At 45.1% G+C, this 18,946-nt stretch overlaps 1 protein-coding gene across 1 annotated transcript; it reads right to left on the bottom strand.

Moving 5' to 3' along the window:
- Window positions 1-15,793: 15,793 nt before the first annotated feature.
- LOC144330623 (uncharacterized) lies at window positions 15,794-18,785 on the bottom strand. Its single transcript, XM_077942855.1, has 2 exons — window positions 17,930-18,785; window positions 15,794-17,325 (listed from the first exon to the last, which is right to left on the bottom strand). Exons 1-2 carry the CDS (start codon window positions 18,783-18,785, stop codon window positions 16,277-16,279), a joined length of 1,905 nt encoding a protein of 634 aa, XP_077798981.1. The 3' UTR covers window positions 15,794-16,276.
- Window positions 18,786-18,946: the final 161 nt, after the last annotated feature.

Genomic DNA, 18,946 nt, shown 5'->3' with positions numbered 1-18,946 from the left:
TTAATAAAGGTTGAAATTATTCTAAATCTGTTGGAATCTGCATGCATTTTAAGTGCATGCTTGGCTGTGCAAAAATGTAGCCTTCTTCTCTATACTGGAAGTTGACCAACTTCATAGCCCTCTTTTCAGCTGATGTTGGAAAATTAGCCAATTCTTGATCAGTTCTCAGTTCAGCTCAAATACTCAGTTCAGGCCCAAGCTCAAAATTCTCTGCCAAATTTTTGGGATTTCTCCTTTATCCAGTTCCTGGACTGACTCTGTAGTCCAGTACCAGGGAGGTACCAGTATCAGCTGCTTAATTTTTGTCCCACTTCTTCCCGGGACACAAATGAGGCATGTTTCTCCCGAATAGTAACCTTAGTGTAACTGACTCCAGTTCCTCCCTTTTCCCTGGGTTTTGGGATCTACTGGAATTCTAACCAAGTTTTCTGATGATACCTGAGATAAACTATGTATCACACTCTCTCCTACTTCTATTCATGGCCACCTGGTGGCAGGCCTAGGAACACTTCCTCTTGCATATTCTGTGAAACTCATCCAGTTCTCTAGAGCAGTGAGAAAGTCAGATGGGAGATGAGGACAGGGCAGTCCCTGACCTTCTGATGCTCAAATACATTACATTTGCATTTTTAGCTCTCTCCCCCCATACTGAGCTCAGTGGTATGGGGAGAAAATCTATGGCCGCTACTATTCAAGCTCTCAAACAGGTAGTAGGCAAGTTCATTCTCTCCCCAGACCTCAAATCCTATGGCAGTGGAGGGTAGTGGAGGTGTTGAGGCTGGTGAGTCAGGGCACCACATCCCCACTAACTATTATCTAACTCATTTTATTTCCACAGATAGCTCTTACATCTGGTAGAATGTACCCTTAGTTTTACACATGAAGTTAAGATTTTGAGGTCCTTTATTTTAAATTGGTCTGTCTTTGTCAACTCTTTCTTTGAACAAAAACCAGACCTCAGGAATGGAGCCCAAGATTCTCTGAGCCTTTATTCTAAGGAGATTGCCATCTCTAGTTGTCAACAGCTCAGAAACTCATGGGTGAGAACAGCTGGGAACAAAACTCTTGGCTGGAAAAAGGAAGTAGGAGATTAACAAAATATATTCCCACTGGAGGCATAAATAAAAAATAAAAATAAAATTTAAAAACAATGAAAATATATTCCTATGATTCTAACTTTTTAACACATTTTCAGAAGGAGGCAGGAATATGATATAAAGCCATGAACTAGTAAATTGAGGATAAGGTATTTCAGGAGAGATAGGCATAACAGGAAATTCATACTGAATGGTAACTTACAGGAGTATAGAATGATAAATTTAATATGTCATTGTATGGTGACTCTGCAGCAGAAACACCCACTTCAGAATGCTTAGTTCCCTTTACTTGTCACAGATGAATTTCCAGCTCCTATCCAAGGCCAACCACTCCACTGTACAATGGATCCTTACATTAGCTACCCTTCAAAGATTTTGCTTCTGAATAGACCCCATTTCTCTCCCATGTCATCCTTTTACTGTATTGATGGGGTCATTTCTAACAACATACTTAGGTGCTATAATATCTGCCATCTTTGTTTCTTTTTTTTTTTTTTTTTTTTTTTTTTGAGATGGAGTTTCGTTCTTGTTGCCCAGCCTAGGGTGCAAATGGCACAATCTTGACTCACCACAACCTCCGCCTCCCGGGTTCAAGCGATTCTCCTGCCTCGGTCCCCCGAGTAGCTGGTATTACAGGCATGTACCATCAAGCCCGGCTAATTTTGCATTTTTTTTTAAATACAGACAGGGTTTCTCCATGTTGGTCAGGCTGGTCTCGAACTCCCGACCTCAGGTGATCCGCCCGCCTTGGCCTCCCGAAGTGCTGGGATTACAGGCATGAGCCACAGTGCCCGGCCCCAATATCTGCCATCTTTCAAAAGACCCCGCATCTGCTATATTAATCTGTTCTCATGCTGCTAATAAAGATTTACAAGATTTACCCAAGACTAGGTAATTTATAAAGGAAAGAGGTTTAATGGACTCACAGTTCCACGTGGTTGGGGAGGCCTCACAATCATGGCAGAAGGTAAAGGAGAAGCAAAGGCGCAGTCTTATATGGCAGCAGGCAAGAGAGCTTGTGTGGGGGAACTGTCATTTATAAAACCATCAGCTCTCGTGAGACTTATTCATGATTACAAGAACAGTATGAAGGAACCCACCCCCACGACTCAGTTATCTCCACCTGGCCCCACCCTTGACATGTGCGGATTATTACAATTCAAGGTGAGATTTGGGTGGGGACACAGCCAAACCATATCATCCACCAACCTTTTTCTCTTTTCCTATTTATAGCAAAATTTCTCAAGATTTGGTCTGTACTCACAGTCTCCATTTCATCACTTCCCATTCTTAGAAAGCCACTGGCTATGCTTTAACTTATTCTAAACAAGTTATCCTAATAACCCCATGGAAACCTCACTTGAGACCACCAATGGACAATCTGAAGGTCAATTCTCCCAGCTCATCTACAAAAACCACTCGGCAGCATTTGGCACAGCTGACTATTTTCCCCTTGAAACATTGTCTGCAGTTGTTCTCCAGGATATTACAGTCTGGGAATATGGCTCCTATTCATGGATCCATCTTTCTCAATCTCTTTTGCTGGCTTTGCTGGCTCCTCTTCCTCAGCCAACTCTTTTTTATTTATTTTTATTTTTTTTTTTTTTTTTGAGACAGAGTCTCTGTGGCCCGGGCTGGAGTGCAGTGGTGCGATCTCAGTTCACTGCAAGCTCTGCCTTCTGGGGGTTCATGCCATTCTCCTGCCTCAGCCTCCCGAGTAGCTGGGACTACAGGCGCCTGCCACCACGCCTGGCTAATTTTTTATATTTTTCATAGAGACGGGGTTTCACCGTGTTAGCCAGGATGGTCTCAATCTCCTGACCTCGTGATCAACCCGCCTCGGCCTCCCAAAGTGCTGGGATTACAGGCGTGAGCCACTGGGCCTGGACTTCCTCAGCCAACTCTTGTCTATCCTCACTGTCCCTAATGAGCCCTCTCAATGTTCTTGCTTTAAGTGCTTTAAATACCATTTATAAGCTGAAGATTTTCAAATCTTTAGCTCTGTTCTTGACACCTACTCTGAGATCCAGAAAGACTGCTCTGTGTCTCTAATATGCAATAGACACCTCAAATTCAGTTGCCCCAAATAGAACTCAAAATCCTCCCTCAGTCTAAAGATGAAAACAAATGCAAACAAATATTGAACTCTATTTAATAGATTGTTTTTCATGGTGATATGAATTAGCAATTCTGAAACTATTTTGCATACATTTCAGGACTGAGCAAATGGTTGATATATTGATAATCATGGGAACTAGATATCTCTGTTACAGAAGAAACTACAAATATGGGAATGAGAAAGTATAGACTGGAATGGAAAGCATTAGCATGAACTATGATGTTTGACATAGACAATAGATAGAATGTAAATAAATATAGTTACACACCACAAACACACACACACACACACACACACACACACACACACCTCTTTCTGCTGAAAAGACAGTAGCATTGACACCCCAGGAGCAATGACCTTGCCTAGCATATACATTTTGATTTCAAAATACCATTCCTCACAATAAGGAACCAAGGAATCTTGGAAATCATGAAGCACCAAAAGTACATCATAAACCTGGAATATCTTGTTCCAGAAAGTAAGCAATTGCTCAAAGAAAAATGGGAGCATACAAAAAGGCTGCAAGAATTAGCATGAAGATGTTCTCAATGGCTATACTTCTTGAGAAATTGGAGCAGCAAAAATAATTAATGAGAATAGATAATAATCCATTGAATAAAGCAAAAATCCATAAACCAACACTAATATAAATACATAAATGAATAAGTAGTATATGCAGGAGAAAGTATAGCTTTATCTTAGAGTTGAATGCCAATCCATATAAAAGCAATGACAGAGTTAGGGGAAAATTATCATTTTGCAACTACCCTATAAGAACTGATTTAGGTCAAAATCACCAGTGGCATGTTTGATGAGGAACAGGGTATTTACATAACCTCTGAGTATCCGACAAAGGGAAATATAGTCACTTTACAGTGGAGCCAGCTGGTAGACAGCTTAACGTAGAAATCAAAGTTAGTATCACCAATAGTGGGCAGCACTTTATCACATGCTTTCTGATATGATATACTGAGAAACACTTAACATTATTACTCTAATTTCCCTGCTGAAAATACATAAGTGAATCTAAGCATGAGAAAGCCACAGATAAACCCAAATTGAAGGACATTCTAGAAATTGCCTGTCCTCTTAAAATATTTAAAGCTCAAGAAAGACAAAAAAGACTGAGGAAATGAAATGTCCTAGATTAAAGGAGACTAAAGATATGGGAAAACTAAAAACAAATCATCACAGTGGAATACTAGGCTAGGAAGAAAAACACATTATTGGGACAACTAGAAATTTGAGTATATGAGTTAGATAAGAGATACTTAATATTTAGTATCCTGATTTGGATCATTTTGCTGTAGTTATGTAAGTCCTTATTCTTAGGAACTGCACCCAGAAATGTTTAAGGAGTTAAGGGGTGCTTTGCAACTTAATTTTAAATAAATCAGAAAAAAAAGAAGGAGAAAGCAAGAGGGCAGAGTGTTAATAAGTGCTGAATGTGAATATGGAGAAGGAAGTTGTACTATTTTTGCAAATTTCTTATGACATTGAAATTGTATTAAAATTAAAAGCCAATTGTTTTTAGAAGAATTGGGAGCAGCAAAGATATCATAAATAATGCCAGCAGCTAATATCAAGTTAAGCAAGAATAAGAGAATTCAAGTGTGTACTAAGAAGGAACTTTAGAGTTTTACCTCATAAAGGAAGCTATTCAGAAGAAGATACAGTCTAAATTATGGTAATGGTTGATTTTATATGTCAACTTGGTAGGCCTAAGGGATGCCCAGATAGCTGGTAAAACAGTATTTGTGGGTGTGTCTGTGAGGGTGTTTCTGGAAGGGATTAGCATTTGGGAGTAGACTAAGTAAAGAAAATTGTTCTCACCAATGTGAGTGGGCATGATCCAATTCACTGAGGGCCCGAGTAGAACAAGATGTGGGACAAATTTGTTCCCTCTGCTTGAGCTGGGACATCCATCTTCTCCTGCCCTCAGACATTGACACTTCTGGTTCTTGGGCCTTCAGACTCAGATGGGGACTGATGTCATTGGCTCCTCTGGTTTTGAGGCCTTCGGACTTCAACAGGAACTACACCATCAGCTTTCCTGGGTGTAGCTGCAAGACGGCTGATCATGAGACTTCTTAGCCTCCATAATGATGAGTCATCTCCTCATAATAAATCTCTTTCTATGTAGAGTTGGTTCACAGTATCCGTGGGTTTGGTATTAGTAGATTCAACCCACCATGGATCAAAAATATTTAGACTTTAAAAAATAACACTATAAAAATAAAAACACAAATTAAAAAACAGTATTGGCTGGGCGCGGTGGCTCAAGCCTGTAATCCCAGCACTTTGGGAGGCCGAGACGGGCGGATCACGAGGTTAGGAGATGGAGACTATCCTGGCTAACATGGTGAAACCCCATCCCTACTAAAAACACAAAAAATTAGCCGGGCGTGGTGGTGGACGCCTGTAGTCCCAGCTACTCGGGAGGCTGAGGCAGGAGAATGGCATGAACCCAGGAGGCAGAGCTTGCAATGAGCTGACATCACGCCATTGCACTCCAGCCTGGGCAATAAAGCGAGACTCTGTCTCAAAAAAAAAAAAAAAATGTATTAAAAATATTTTAATATCAACCAAAAATAGTTGACATATTGCATTAAAAATAATATAGTATATCAACTATTTAAATAGCATTTATATTGTGTTAGGTATTACAAGTATACTAGAAATGATTTAAAGTATATGGAAGGATGTATGTAAGTTGTATACCATTTTATGTAAGGCACTTGGGCATCCACAGATTTGGGTATCCACAGGGGTCCTGGAACCAATCCCTCTGAGATACCGAGGGACGAGTGAATGTGTGTCCTACTTCCTACTGGTTTTGTTTCTCTGGAGAACCCTAATATACTGATAGTTTTAAAAAAGGAAGCCCAAGGTGTTGGCATTGTGAAAGTCAAGGAAGAGAGGCCAGTCATCAACAGAGAGCTTGAATTCTACAAATATGATAACAGTGATTCAGCTGTAGAGAAAGACTCTTTTTAAGTTGTTGAAATCTTTAAGATGGAATTAGTCAATCATAGCAATGAGGATGGAGAGAAACTGATCCAAGTGGAAAATATTGGGCATCCAGAGAAAGGCACTAAAACAAGAATGAGCTAGGGTACAGTGAGGGAGGAACAGAAAATAGGACCCTAACATGTATGATCTTTCCAGGATCCATGAGAAGTTAGAAATAAATCCTCTATTTAGTAGGGCAGCCAGGAAGTGATATATTATTGGGGAGAACTAAAGTTCTTCAAACAAAAAGGAGTACAAAGTGTTCCAGAGAAATATTGAAACTGTGGGGTTGTGTATTAATTTGTTCTCATGCTGCTCTGAAGAAATACCTGAGACTCAGTAATTTAAAAAGAAAGAGGTTTAACTGACTCAGTTCCACAGGGCTGGAGAGGCCTCAGGAAATTTACAATCATGGAGGAAGGGGAAGCAAATACATCATTCTGAGAGACAGGACTAGCTGAATTTCCCAGGCTGACTAAGAAGTCCTAAGCCTAGCTGAGGAAGGTGAACACAACTACCTTTAAACACAGGGCTTGTAACTCAGCTCACACCTGACCAATCAGGTAGTAAAGAGGGCTCACTAATATACCAATTAGGCTAAAAGCAGGAGGTAAAGAAATAGTCAAATCATCTATCATCTGAGAGCACAGGGGAGGGACAATGATTGGGACATAAACCCCAGGCATTTGAGCCAGGAGTGGGCAACCCTCTTTGGGTCCCCTCCCATTGTATGGGAACTCTGATTTCACTCTGTTAAGTCTTGCAACTGCATACTCTTCTGGTCAATGTTTGTTTTGGCTCGAGCTGAGCTTTCACTCACTGTCCACCACTGCTGTTCGCCACCATCACGGACCTGCCATTGACTTCCACCCCTTGGGATCCAGCAGGGTGTCCACTGCATTTCTGATCTGGTGAGGCATCCACTGCCATTCGCAATTGGGCTAGAGGCTCGCCATTATCCCTGCATGGCTAAGTGCCCGGGTTTGTCCTAATTGAACTGAACACTAGTCACTGGGTTCCATGGTTCTCTTCCATGACCCACGGCTTCTAATAGAGCTATAACACTCACCGTGTGGCCCAAGGTTCCAGTCCTTGGAATCCGTGAGGCCAAGAACCCCAGGTCAGAGAACAAAAGGCTTGCCACCATCTTGGGAGCAGTCCGCCCCATCTTGCCAGCAGCCCGCCACCATCTTGGGAGCGCTAAGATAAAAGACCCACCACGTAACATTTGGTGGCCCCTACGGGGATTCTTCAAAGTGGTAATATCGAACAACTTTCGTTTGCTATTCTGTCCTGTTCCTTCCTGATAATCAGAGCAAATACCGGGCACCTGTCAGCTGGTTAAAAACGATTAGCATGGCCACTGGACTTAAGACTCAGGTGTGAGGCTTCCTGGAAAAGGTTTTCTAACAACCCCCAACCCTTGTGGGTTGGGAGGGTTGGTCTGCCTGGAACTGTTGGAACCGAACTGTCGATTCCCTCCTGGGCAGGGGTCGCCGCGAAGGATCACCGACACGAGATTCACAGCAGAGAGTTATTTATTACTAGCGCGCTAGGGTCCCAAGCTCTAAGTTGGCCCTGGGCCCCCGACTGCTTGTTACAGGCTGTTTATATAGGCAAACACAAGTTCAAACACAGCTTATGGCGCGAAATTCAAACAAAGCTTAAGGCGCAAAATGATTGGGTCTAGCTATGGCCTGAGCAAGGTGTCTTATGCTAATTGGTTAGAGCAGGACCTTATGAGGTTTTTTTCCTGGAGTTTTTGATTCCGGGAACTTCGAGGCAGGGTGGGACCCCAGGAATTGGCAGGGTGGGACCCCATGAGGTTGTTTCCCGGAATTGGCAGGGTGGGACCCTATCAGGGTGGGTCCTTATCGAGGCAGGGTGGGACCCTATCCAGAGCCACCTGGTGTTAATTTTTTTTCTATATGAGGCCTAGTTTCAGAACCAGCTCCCACTTTCACAATTTCCTGAGGGAAGCTGCGGGCTGACTACAGGCAGAAAGCTGTCATTCAGAACTCCCGGCATTGGCCAGTCAAGATCATGGCACAGTTAGAAGTCTCTACTCAACAGTCACCTATGCGTGCGCACCTACCTCTCCTTCTGACCCATACCTCCTGGGTCCCAAACACGACCTTCTTGAAAGTGTAGGCCCAAAATTCTCCTTACCTCTGAATCTACTTCCTCCTATCCCCACCTCCTAGATACTAATGCTTCAGACTTTCACTTCTCCCAAGTGTTAGAGCAAGTTGTATCTCCAAAGGGATCTTGGGAAGCTCTACACTGCATCCTTAGGCATCTAGGCTATGAACCCAGCGAGTCTTGTCCCTGATGCCCCTCCCAATTTAGGTATACAGCTGTCGACATGGGCAGTTATGTGGGACCTGTTCCCCACCACCTTTGTTAGGGCCCCAAGTTTGTAAATGGCTAGGAGGATTGTTCTCCCATTGTGTAAGATGCTCTCCTCGCCCAATTTCTACCCAGCTTATCCCTCTGCAATACAATCTCCAAGCCTTGGCTCTTTGGCCAGGGCATTAGAACTGATAACCCAGTACTTTAAGAACTGGAACTAGGTCTACGACAACATAGTAGATAAGGATGAAAGTGAATTGAGTAAATTAAAGGGAGGCACATATTCCTATACTGGCAAATGGGGGCAATGAGAGAACGTCCTTCGGCTATATTCCCAAAATCCATCTACAAAAAGAGAGGAAAGAGATAGAGAAAAGAGGGGAAAAAGGGAAAAGAGAGAAGGGAAAGAGAGAAGGAAAAGAGAGAGAGAGAGAGAAGACAGAGAGTAGAAAGAGAGAAATAGAAGTAGTAAAGAAAAAAAAAAAAAAACAGTGTACCCTATTCCTTTAAAAGCCAGAATAGGCCGGGCACGGTGGCTCACGCCTGTAATCCCAGCACTTTGGGAGGCCGAGACGAGTGGATCACGAGGTCAGGAGATCAAGACCATCCTGGCTAACACAGTGAAACCCCGTCTCTACTAAAAATACAAAAAAATTAGCCAGGCGTGGTGGTGGGAGCTTGTAGTCCCAGCTACTCCGGAGGCTGAGGCAGGAGAATTGCTAGAACCCAGGAGGCGGAGCTTGCAGTGAGCCGAGATCACGCCACTGCACTCCAGCCTGGCGACAGAGCGAGATTCCATCTCAAAAAAAAAAAAAAAAAAGCCAGGATAAATTTACAACCCATAATTCATCATTGAAGATCTTCTCCAGGACCCTATAACACTTCCATACCAACTTGTTGGCAGTGTAAACAAGGGCGTAGCCTGAAAGCACTGAGACCACTGACAACCTGTAGCCTTCCTATCAAAAATCCTTAACCCAGTAACCCATGAATGGCCCAAAGCATTTAATCTGTACCAGCAACTGCTTTGCTAGCAGAAGAAAGTAGAAAAATAACTTTTAGAGGAAACTTCATTGTGAGCACACCTCACCAGTTCAGAATTATCCTAAGTCAAAAAGCAAAAAGGTAGCTTACTAACTCAAAATTCATAACGTATGGGGCTATTCTATTGGAAAAAGGTGATTTAACATTAACCACTGAAAATTCCCTTAACCAAGCAGGTTTCCTAATGAGGGATTAAACCTTAATTACCATACAAAGGTCCGACCAGACCTAGGAGAAACTCCCTTCAGGACAGGAGGATAGATGGTTCCTCCTGGGTGACTGAGGAAAAAAAACACACACAATGGGTATTCAGTAATTGATAGGGAAACTGTTGTAGAAGCAGAGTTCAGAAAATTGCCTAATAATTGGTCTGCTCAAACGTGGGAGCTGTTTGCACTCAGCCAAGCATTAAAGTACTTGCAGAATCAAAAAAACCATCTACACCAATTCTAAGTTAATTTGGACTAAACAAGGTCTTATTAATAGCAAAGGATAATTGAAATCCCAAACTTACAAGGTTTTCAACAAAAGTAAAATTTGCTAAAAGTTAACAGTGTAACCTGTATTATCCTAACTTCTAATCTTGTGGCCTTAGACAGTCTAGTCCACAGACATAAACGAAGTTCGCTTTGGAAAAAATGCTTACCATCTTCAAAACAGAACTATCTCAATCCTGACTCAAAAGGTTACCTACACCCTCTCTGAAATGAATTTGCATAAGAACTGTTGTTTACGGGAATGCATCTTGATGGGGCAGCTGGGTTGTTATGAAATACTCAGGAACCCAGCCCAGCTCTAGAACTCACCTCTGAGCGCAAAGCCAATGTTGGACATGCTGGTAAAGGACCACTAGAATCCAGCAGCCTGGACCCCTTTCTTTGTAGTCAAGAAAGGCAGGAAAACAGGTGCAAGACTGCTACATCAGTGAGCGTCACAAACCTGATAAGCAGAGGTCCATGGGTGGTTACGCACCCTGGAAAGGAATAAGCACTAGGACCATAGAGGACGCTCTAGGACTAATGCTCATCGGCAAATGACTAGAGGTGCTGGCATCCCTATGTTCTTTTTTCAGATGGGAAGCATTCCCCCCAAGGCAAAAACACCCCTAAGATATATTCTGGAGAGTTCAGCCCAGTCAGAGTGTATGGACCTTTTCCTCTCTCAGACTTGAAGCAAATTAGAATAGACCTAGGTAAATTATCAGATAACCTTGATGGCTATATTGATGTTTTATAAGGGTTAGGACAATCCTTTGATCTGACATGAAGAAATATAATGTTACTGCTAGATCAGACACTAACCCCAAATGAGAGAAGTGCTGCCATACCTGCAGCCTGAGAGTTTGGCAATCTCTGTTATCTCAGTCAGGTCAATGATAGGATGACAACAGAGGAAAGAGAACAATTCCCCAGCAGTTCCCAGTGTAGACCCTCACTGTGATGCAGAATCAGAACATGGAGATTGATGCTGCAGACATTTGCTAACTTGCGTGCTAAAAGGACTAAGGAAGACTAGGAAACAGCCTCTAAGTTGTCCACTCTAACAGAGGGAAAGGGAGAAAATCCTACTGCCTTTCTGGAGAGACTAAGGGAGGCACTGAGGAAGCATACCTCCCTGTCACCTGACTCTAGTGAAGGCCAACTAATCTTAAAGGATAAGTTTATCTCTCATTCAGTTGCAGACATTAGAAGAAACTTCAGAAGTCTACCTTAGGCCCGGAGCAAAACTTAGAAGCCCTTTTGAACTTGGCAACCTCGGTTTTTTATAATAGAGATCAAGAGGAGCAGGTGGAACAGGACAAACAGGATTTAAAAAAAAAAAAAAAAAAAAAAAAAAAAAAAAAAAAAGAGGCCACTGCTTTAATCATAGCCCTCAGGCAAGCGGACTTTGGAGGCTCTGGAAAAGGGAAAGTGGGCAAATCAAATGCCTAATAGGACTTGCTTCCAGTACGGTCTACAAGGACACCTTAAAAAAGATTGTCTGAATAAACATAAGCCACCCCTTGTCCATGCCCCTTATGTCAAGGCAATCACTGGAAGGCCCACTGCCCCAGGAGATGAAGGTCCTCTGAGTCAGAAGCCACTAACCAGATGATCCAGCAGCAGGACTGAGGGTGTCTGGGGCAAGTGCCAGCCCATGCCATCCCCCTCACAGAGTCCTGGTTATGCTTGACCATTGAGGGCCAGGGGTTAACTGTCTCCTGGACACTGGTGCAGGCTTCTCAGTCTTACTCTCCTGTCCTGGACAACTGTCCTCCAGATCTGTCACTATCTGAGAGATATCCTAAGACAGACAGTCACTAGATACTTCTCCCAGCCACTAAGTTGTGACTGGAGAACTTTACTCTTTTCTTATGCCTTTCTAATTATGCCTGAAGACCCTACTCCTTTCTTAGGGAGAGATCCTAGCAAAAGCAGGGGCCATTATACACTAGAATTAGGAGAAAGAAAAAGGGTAAATATATATATAATCTCTAAGTATGCTTACCTAGTCCTCCATGCCCATGCAGCAATATGGAGAGAAAGGGAATTCCTAACTTCTGAGGGAACACCTATTAAACATCAGGAAGCCATTATGAGATTATTATTGGCTGGACAGAAGCCTAAAGAGAGGGCAGTCTTACACTTCTGGGGTCGTCAAAAAGGAAAGGAAAATAGAAGGGAACCTCCAAGCGGATATTGGAGCCTAAAGAACCGCAAGGCAGGACTCTCCATTAGAAATGCTTATAGAAGGACCCCTAGTATGGGGTAATCACCTCCGGGGAAACCAAGCCCCGGTACTCAGCAGAAGAAATAGAATGTAGAACCTCATGAGGACATAGTTTCCTCCCCTCAGGATGGCTAGCCACAGAAGAAGGAAAAATACTTTTGCCTGCAGTTAACCAATGGAAATTACTTAAAACTCTTCACCAGACCTTTCACTTAGGCATTCATAGCACCCATCAGATGGCCAAATCTTTATTTACTGGACCAGACTTTTTCAAAACTATCAAGCAGATAGTCAGGGCCTGTGAAGTGTGCCAAAGAAATAATCACTTCAGGCCGTACATTTCAATCCCTGTATCTTTAACCTCCTTGTTAAGTTTGTCTATTCCAGAATCGAAGCTGTAAAACTACCAATGGCTCTTCAAATGGAGCCCCAGATGCAGTCCATGACTAAGATCTACCGTGGACCCCTGGACCAGCCTGCTAGGCCACGGTCTGATGTTCATGACATTGAAGGCACCCCTCCCAAGGAAAGCTCAACTGCCTGACCCCTACTACGCCACAATTCAGCAGGAAGCAGAGCAGTTGTTGGCCAACTTCCCCAATAGCACTAGGTTTTCCTGTTGAGAGGGGTACTGAGAGACAGGACTAGCTGAATTTCCTAGGCCGACTAAGAAGTCCTAAGCCTAGCTGGGGAAGGTGAACACAACTACCTTTAAACACAGGGCTTGTAACTCAGCTTGTTGGAACCGAACTGTCGATTCCCTCCTGGGCAGGGGTCGCCGCGAAGGACCACCGACACAAGATTCACAGCAGAGTTATTTATTACTAGCGCGCTAGGGTCCCAAGCTCTAAGTTGGCCCTGGGACCCCGAGTGCTTGTTTCAGGTTGTTTATATAGGCAAACACAAGTTCAAACACAGCTTAAGGCGCGAAATTCAAACAAAGCTTTAGGCGCGTGGTAATTGGGTCTAGCTATGGCCTGAGCAAGGTGTTTTGTTCTAATTGGTTAGAGCAGGACCTTATGAGGTTTTTTTCTTGGAGTTGCTGATTCCGGGAACTTCGAGGCAGGGTGGGACCCCCGGAATTGGCAGGGTGGGACCCCATGGGGTTGTTTCCCGGAATTGGCAGGGTGGGACCCTATCAGGGTGGGACCCTATCGAGGCAGGGTGGGACCCTATCCAGAGCCACCTGGTGTTAATTTTTTCTATGTGAGGCCTAGTTTCTAAGTTTTATGAGGCCTAGTTTCATTCCCTCCTCTTTTTGTGTCAGAGGCTCAATCTTGAGCCTCTTCTTCAGTCCTGAGGGTCTGGTATTGTTGGGTCAGAACCATAGCATGTACTATGTTTAATCTATTTTTAATAAGGGTGAGTAAGCGGTTGAGTATGCATGGCCCGAAAGTCAGGATGAGCATAAGCAGGATGAGGGGTCCTAAGATGGTGGAGATTAGGGTGCTAAGCCAAGGGGATTGGTTGTACCAATTTTCAAACCAATTTTGCTGAGATTCTCTCTCTTTTTTTCTCTTGTCTAATCTTTCTCTTAGTTTTGCCATAGAATCTTTAACTACTCCTGAATGATCTGCATAAAAACAGCATTGCTCTTTCAGGGCTGCACAGAGCCCACCCTCTTTCAGAAAGACAATTTCTAGTCCTCGTCGGTTTTGTAATACAACTTCAGACAGAGAAGTCAAGGACTCTTCAAGTTTTGTGATGGATTGTTCTATGGCTCTAAGGTCTTCATCTATGGCTACTCTAAGTTGTTGCAGATGATGGTTACCATGCACTAGGGCTGCTGTCCCGGTCCCAACTCCAGCCGCTACCCCAATTCCTAACATTACGGCGAGGGTGAGGGAGATAGGTTCTCTCTTTGGTCTAGTATGAGTTTTTTGCTCATACCGGAGATCAAAGGAGTCTCCAGAGTGATAGTATACTCGGGGAACAACTTGTACCAACACGCAATAGTGGGTGCCACTGCTAAAAACGGCTGTGGATATACAGGGGGTGAGCCCAGTGTTGCAAGCCCACCAGTCCGTCTCGGAGGGGACCAGATAGTGATTGGAGCTGGGTACTGTCAAGGTTACATTACAAAGATGCTGATGACTAGGGGGCACCTGGCCTATGCAGGTTCCTGACCCAGAAACTTCAGCCAGGGTTAGTTTTCTTTGTTGTTCCCATGCGCATCCAGTAGGATTGGCGGAGTTAGTGAAATTATTAGTGGAGGCAATGCCTTCATAGTAAGGGGGGCCTGTTGCCAGACATAGCCAGCAAGAGGATGTAAATTCTGGCTTTGTCTGGTTTAAAGCGAAGTAGGAGCCCTTTATGAGATTTAGGAGCCTGTCACCTATTCCCAGGTCAAGGGGCCCGCGGGTGACGGTTTGGGCTGAAGGTGTGTATTTAGAGGAGGTGGAGATTAGAGGCGGGGAAGTGCTTTTAGGAGCTCTTGGTTGGGGCTCTCTTGGTGCAGGAACCAGGGGCTTCCTTGTTTCTGATAAAACTTGGTTTGGTCCTACTGCGACAGGGGCTGTGATAGGGTTGACTATTAATTTGATTTGGATAGGGATTCCGTACAGTGGCTTTTGGTATAAATATAGGCCCCATATTAACCCGGATATCCAACGGTTATCAGATTTTGCTGCATCTTCAAACTTGATGCGAACCAGATTGCAAGTTTTTGAATATCGGGTTCTGGTGCAGCGCTGGACAAAGGACATGGTTATGTACCAGGGTTTCGTGGCCCATTTCCATTCTCCATCATTAGTAGTTATACAGGACCAACTAGCGCAAAACAGGGCATCTATTTCTCCACAAGTTTTTTTCATTTCTCCTGTCCTGAATCCGGGACAGGCATAGAACCCGTTCCGGCTTACGGACACCCTTCTAGCCTGTTTTCTCCATTCTCCCCCTTCCATGTCATCTATTTTTGCTATTTTGTCTAGGTTGAAATAGAGGTCAGGGAACCAAGTCCCCATAGGAGCAATTTTTGAGGTTTTATCTAAGACTTCATGAGTACTAAAATCAATCACCTGCCAGGTCAGGTTATATGGCCGGTGGGGGTTATTACTGCCAGCGACGCAGGGAAGGAGGGCTAGTAACAAGCAAGGGGCTAGATACGAGAGAGTCTTATCTTGAGCGGGTCTTCGGAGCGTCGGAGTTTCCATGTCTCAGGTGGTGTTGGTCTGGGCGTCCCTGGAGCAGCCTTGGCGTGGGATGCGTGGATCCAAGTGGAGATTCCGTCCACCTTTATGGCTGTGGGTGTGGTCAGGAGAACAATGTAGGGTCCTTTCCACTGAGGCTCTAGTCCTTGAGTGCGATGCCGTCTAACGTAGACAGAGTCTCCCACCTGGAAGGGGTGACCAGTCTGTGGATGTCCTGGTTGGTACAGTTCTGCCAAGGGGGCCCAGATTTGGGCCTGTACTGCTTGGAGTCCTTTTAGCCGGGCCTGTAGGTCAGTCTTAGGATAGGAGGGGGAGAAGGAATTAAGCAAGGTTGACAAAGGGGGAGGTCCTCCGTAGAGGATTTCATATGGAGTGAGCCCAAAACGGTTAGGTGTATTCCGGGCCCTTAACAGAGCTAAGGATAGGAGGCGTCTCCAATCTTTTAAACCAGTCTCTAAGGTCAATTTAGTAAGGGTCTCTTTTATTGTTCTATTCATTCTTTCTACCTGTCCTGAGCTCTGGGGTCTATAGGCACAATGTAATTTCCAATTAATCCCCAATATCCTGGCGAGCCCCTGACTTACCTGAGAAATGAAGGCCGGCCCGTTATCTGACCCAATTACCTTGGGAAGTCCGAATCTAGGAAAGATTTCTTCCAAAATTTTCTTAGCTACTATGTGTGCCGTTTCTTGCCGGGTGGGGTAGGCTTCTACCCATCCTGAAAAGGTATCTACAAACACTAGTAAGTACTTATATCCAGCATAGTGAGGTTTTACTTCAGTGAAGTCTATTTCCTAATAGACTCCTGGGCGGTTACCACGAGTTCGTTTTCCTTCTGGCACTCGGGTAGCCCCAGCGTTTACCTGCTGACAGACCTTACAGGCAGATGTCACTTGTTCTACGAGGGTACTTGCCTTTGGGATTAGAAAGTCAGTTTTTTCAATCAGTAATCTTAGCTTTCGATTACTCAAGTGTGTCCAGGCATGCATCTGCTGGATCATTGCCAGGGCCTCCTTTTGGGGAAGGACTATTTTCCCTCCTTTTTCCCAGTTTTTAGTGTCTTTGTTTTCTATAGCCCCTATGGCCTTTGCTTCTTCCTGGTCTTCTGGGGTATAAGTATGTTCAATAGTTATGTGGCTGGTTTCGTCAGGTTCTGTGGCTAGGGTCAGTACTTCCGCCATGGCGGCTTGCCTGGCTACTTGGTCAGCCTGTCTGTTTCCTACTGCGACTGGATCCTGTCCTTTCTGATGCCCGGGGCAGTGAATTATAGCCACTTCTTGAGGAAGAAAAAGGGCTTTCAATAAGGCAATTATTTCAGCTTTGTTCTTGATTTCCTTTCCTTCTGAGGTTAGGAGACCTCTTCTTTCATAGATACTTCCATGAGTATGAGCTGTTGCAAAGGCATACCGACTATCAGTATAAATGTTAGCTTTCTTTCCCTTGGACAGCTCTAGGGCCTTGGTTAGTGCTATTAACTCAGCCTTCTGTGCAGACGTGCCAGGAGGTAGTGATTGTGCCCAAATGGTGTTGTGGCCATCTACTACCGCCGCTCCCGCCCTCCGGGTACCTGAGTCAAGGTAACTGCTGCCGTCTGTGTACCAGGTGTGATCCGCGTCTGGGAGTTCTTGGTCTTTAAGGTCTTCCCGTGTTCCATGGGTCTCAGCCAGTACTTGCCGACAATCGTGTGGGCTTGGTTGGTCTTCCGGTACCGGCAGCAGCGTAGCAGGGTTTAGGGTGACTGGAGGGCCAAACTGGACGCGGTCCGTGTCCAGTAGGAGGGCCTGGTAGTGGGTTAGGCGTGCGTTGGTTATCCACCGGTCCGGGGGCTGCCGCACTATGGCCTCTAGAGCATGTGGGGTAATAATAGTCAGTCGCTGCCCAAGGGTTAACTTAGCAGAGTCCTTGACCAGCACAGCGGTGGCTGCCATGATACGGAGACACGGGGGCCAGCCGGCCGCCACAGGGTCTAGCTTCTTAGACAGGTATGCTACCGGTCTTTTCCAAGGCCCTAATTTTTGGGTCAAGACCCCTTTGGCAATTCCTTGCCTTTCGTCTAGGAAGAGGGTAAAGGGCTTTGAGGTGTCCGGTAACCCAAGGGCCGGGGCAGACAAGAGTGCTTGTTTTAGTGCCTCAAAAGCCAATTGATGCTGTCTGCCAGGTGAAAGGGGTGCTCTCCTTGGTGAGTGCATAAAGGGGGGCGGCCAGTTCAGCAAAACCGGGTATCCACAAGCGACAGAACCCAGCAGTTCCCAAGAATTCACGTACCTCCCTGGGATTTCGTGGTGGTGGAAGGCGAGCCACTGTCTCTATGCGCCCAGGGGTGAGCCACCTTTTCCCTTCACTCAGGATATACCCCAGATATGTTACCTTGGTTTGACAGAGCTGTGCCTTCTTGGCGGATGCCCGGTATCCTTTTTCACCCAGTGCCTGGAGTAGATGCCTGGTACCTTGTATACAGATTTCCTTTGTAGGAGCAGCCAAGAGGAGGTCATCCACATACTGGAGTAGAGTCACGTCTGGATTTTGGGTCCGGAAGTCGGTCAGGTCTCGATGAAGAGCCTCATCGAAGAGAGTGGGAGAGTTCTTGAAACCTTGGGGAAGCCGGGTCCAGGTCAATTGGCCCGAAATTCCTTTCTCAGGATCCTTCCACTCAAAGGCAAAGAGTTCTTGGCTTTGAGGGGCCAGAGGTAAACAGAAGAAAGCATCTTTTAAATCTAATACTGTATACCAGTCATAGCCTGGTTTTAAGGTGCTGAGTAAGTTGTAAGGATTGGGGACCGTGGGATGGATGTCCATTGTTCTTTTGTTGATTTCTCTCAAGTCTTGGACAGGCCTGTAATCCTGAGTACCAGGCTTTTTTACTGGCAGAAGAGGAGTGTTCCAGGGCGAGCGACAAGGTCGCAACACTCCGAGTTCTAGAAATTTGTTAATGTGCTGCCGAATTCCTATATGACCCTCTCGGCTCATGGGATATTGCTTGATAGACACGGGCACCGCCGTGGGCTTTAGATCAATTATGATTGGGGCTTGATACTTAGCTAGCCCGAGTCCTCCCGTTTCCGCCCAAGCTTGGGGAAAATCTTGCAACCAAATATCAGGGAGGCTAGTGTTAACCGGAGCGTCGAAAAGCCGATGCTCATCTTGCAGAGACACAGTTAAGATTTGGATGGGCTGACCGTCCCGATTTAATACCTGGGCCCCTGTCTCGGAGAAATGGATTTGGGCTCCGAGCTTGGTCAGAAGATCTCGCCCTAGGAGGGGGTAGGGGCATTCAGGTACCACCAAGAAGGAATGTGTCACCATTCCTTGTCCAAGATTAACTGTCCGGTGGTTAGTCCACTTGTGCAATTTTCCCCCTGTTGCCCCTTGGACCCAGGATGTGCGGGAAGACAGGGGCCCGTCTGCCTTTGTCAGAACTGAATGTTGGGCGCCTGTGTCCACCAAGAAGGTGGTGGGTTGCCCCC

This window comes from Macaca mulatta, chromosome 8 (genome assembly GCF_049350105.2).
Source record: "Macaca mulatta isolate MMU2019108-1 chromosome 8, T2T-MMU8v2.0, whole genome shotgun sequence".
Classification (NCBI taxonomy): Eukaryota; Metazoa; Chordata; class Mammalia; order Primates; family Cercopithecidae; genus Macaca; species Macaca mulatta.
The sequence above is the reverse complement of the archived record's forward strand: the minus strand, read 5'-3'. Positions and strand labels throughout refer to the sequence as shown.

What these genes read in the sequence shown, in the direction of transcription:
- LOC144330623 (XM_077942855.1), bottom strand. Translation starts at nt 18,785, where the DNA reads ATGGTGACACATTCCTTCTTGGTGGTACCTGAATGCCCCTACCCCCTC. An exon ending in AAAGGAAATCTGTATACAAG is followed by an intron (nt 17,326 to 17,929) that starts GTACCAGGCATC and finishes CACATGCTCTAG; the next exon opens with AGGCCATAGTGCGGCAGCCC.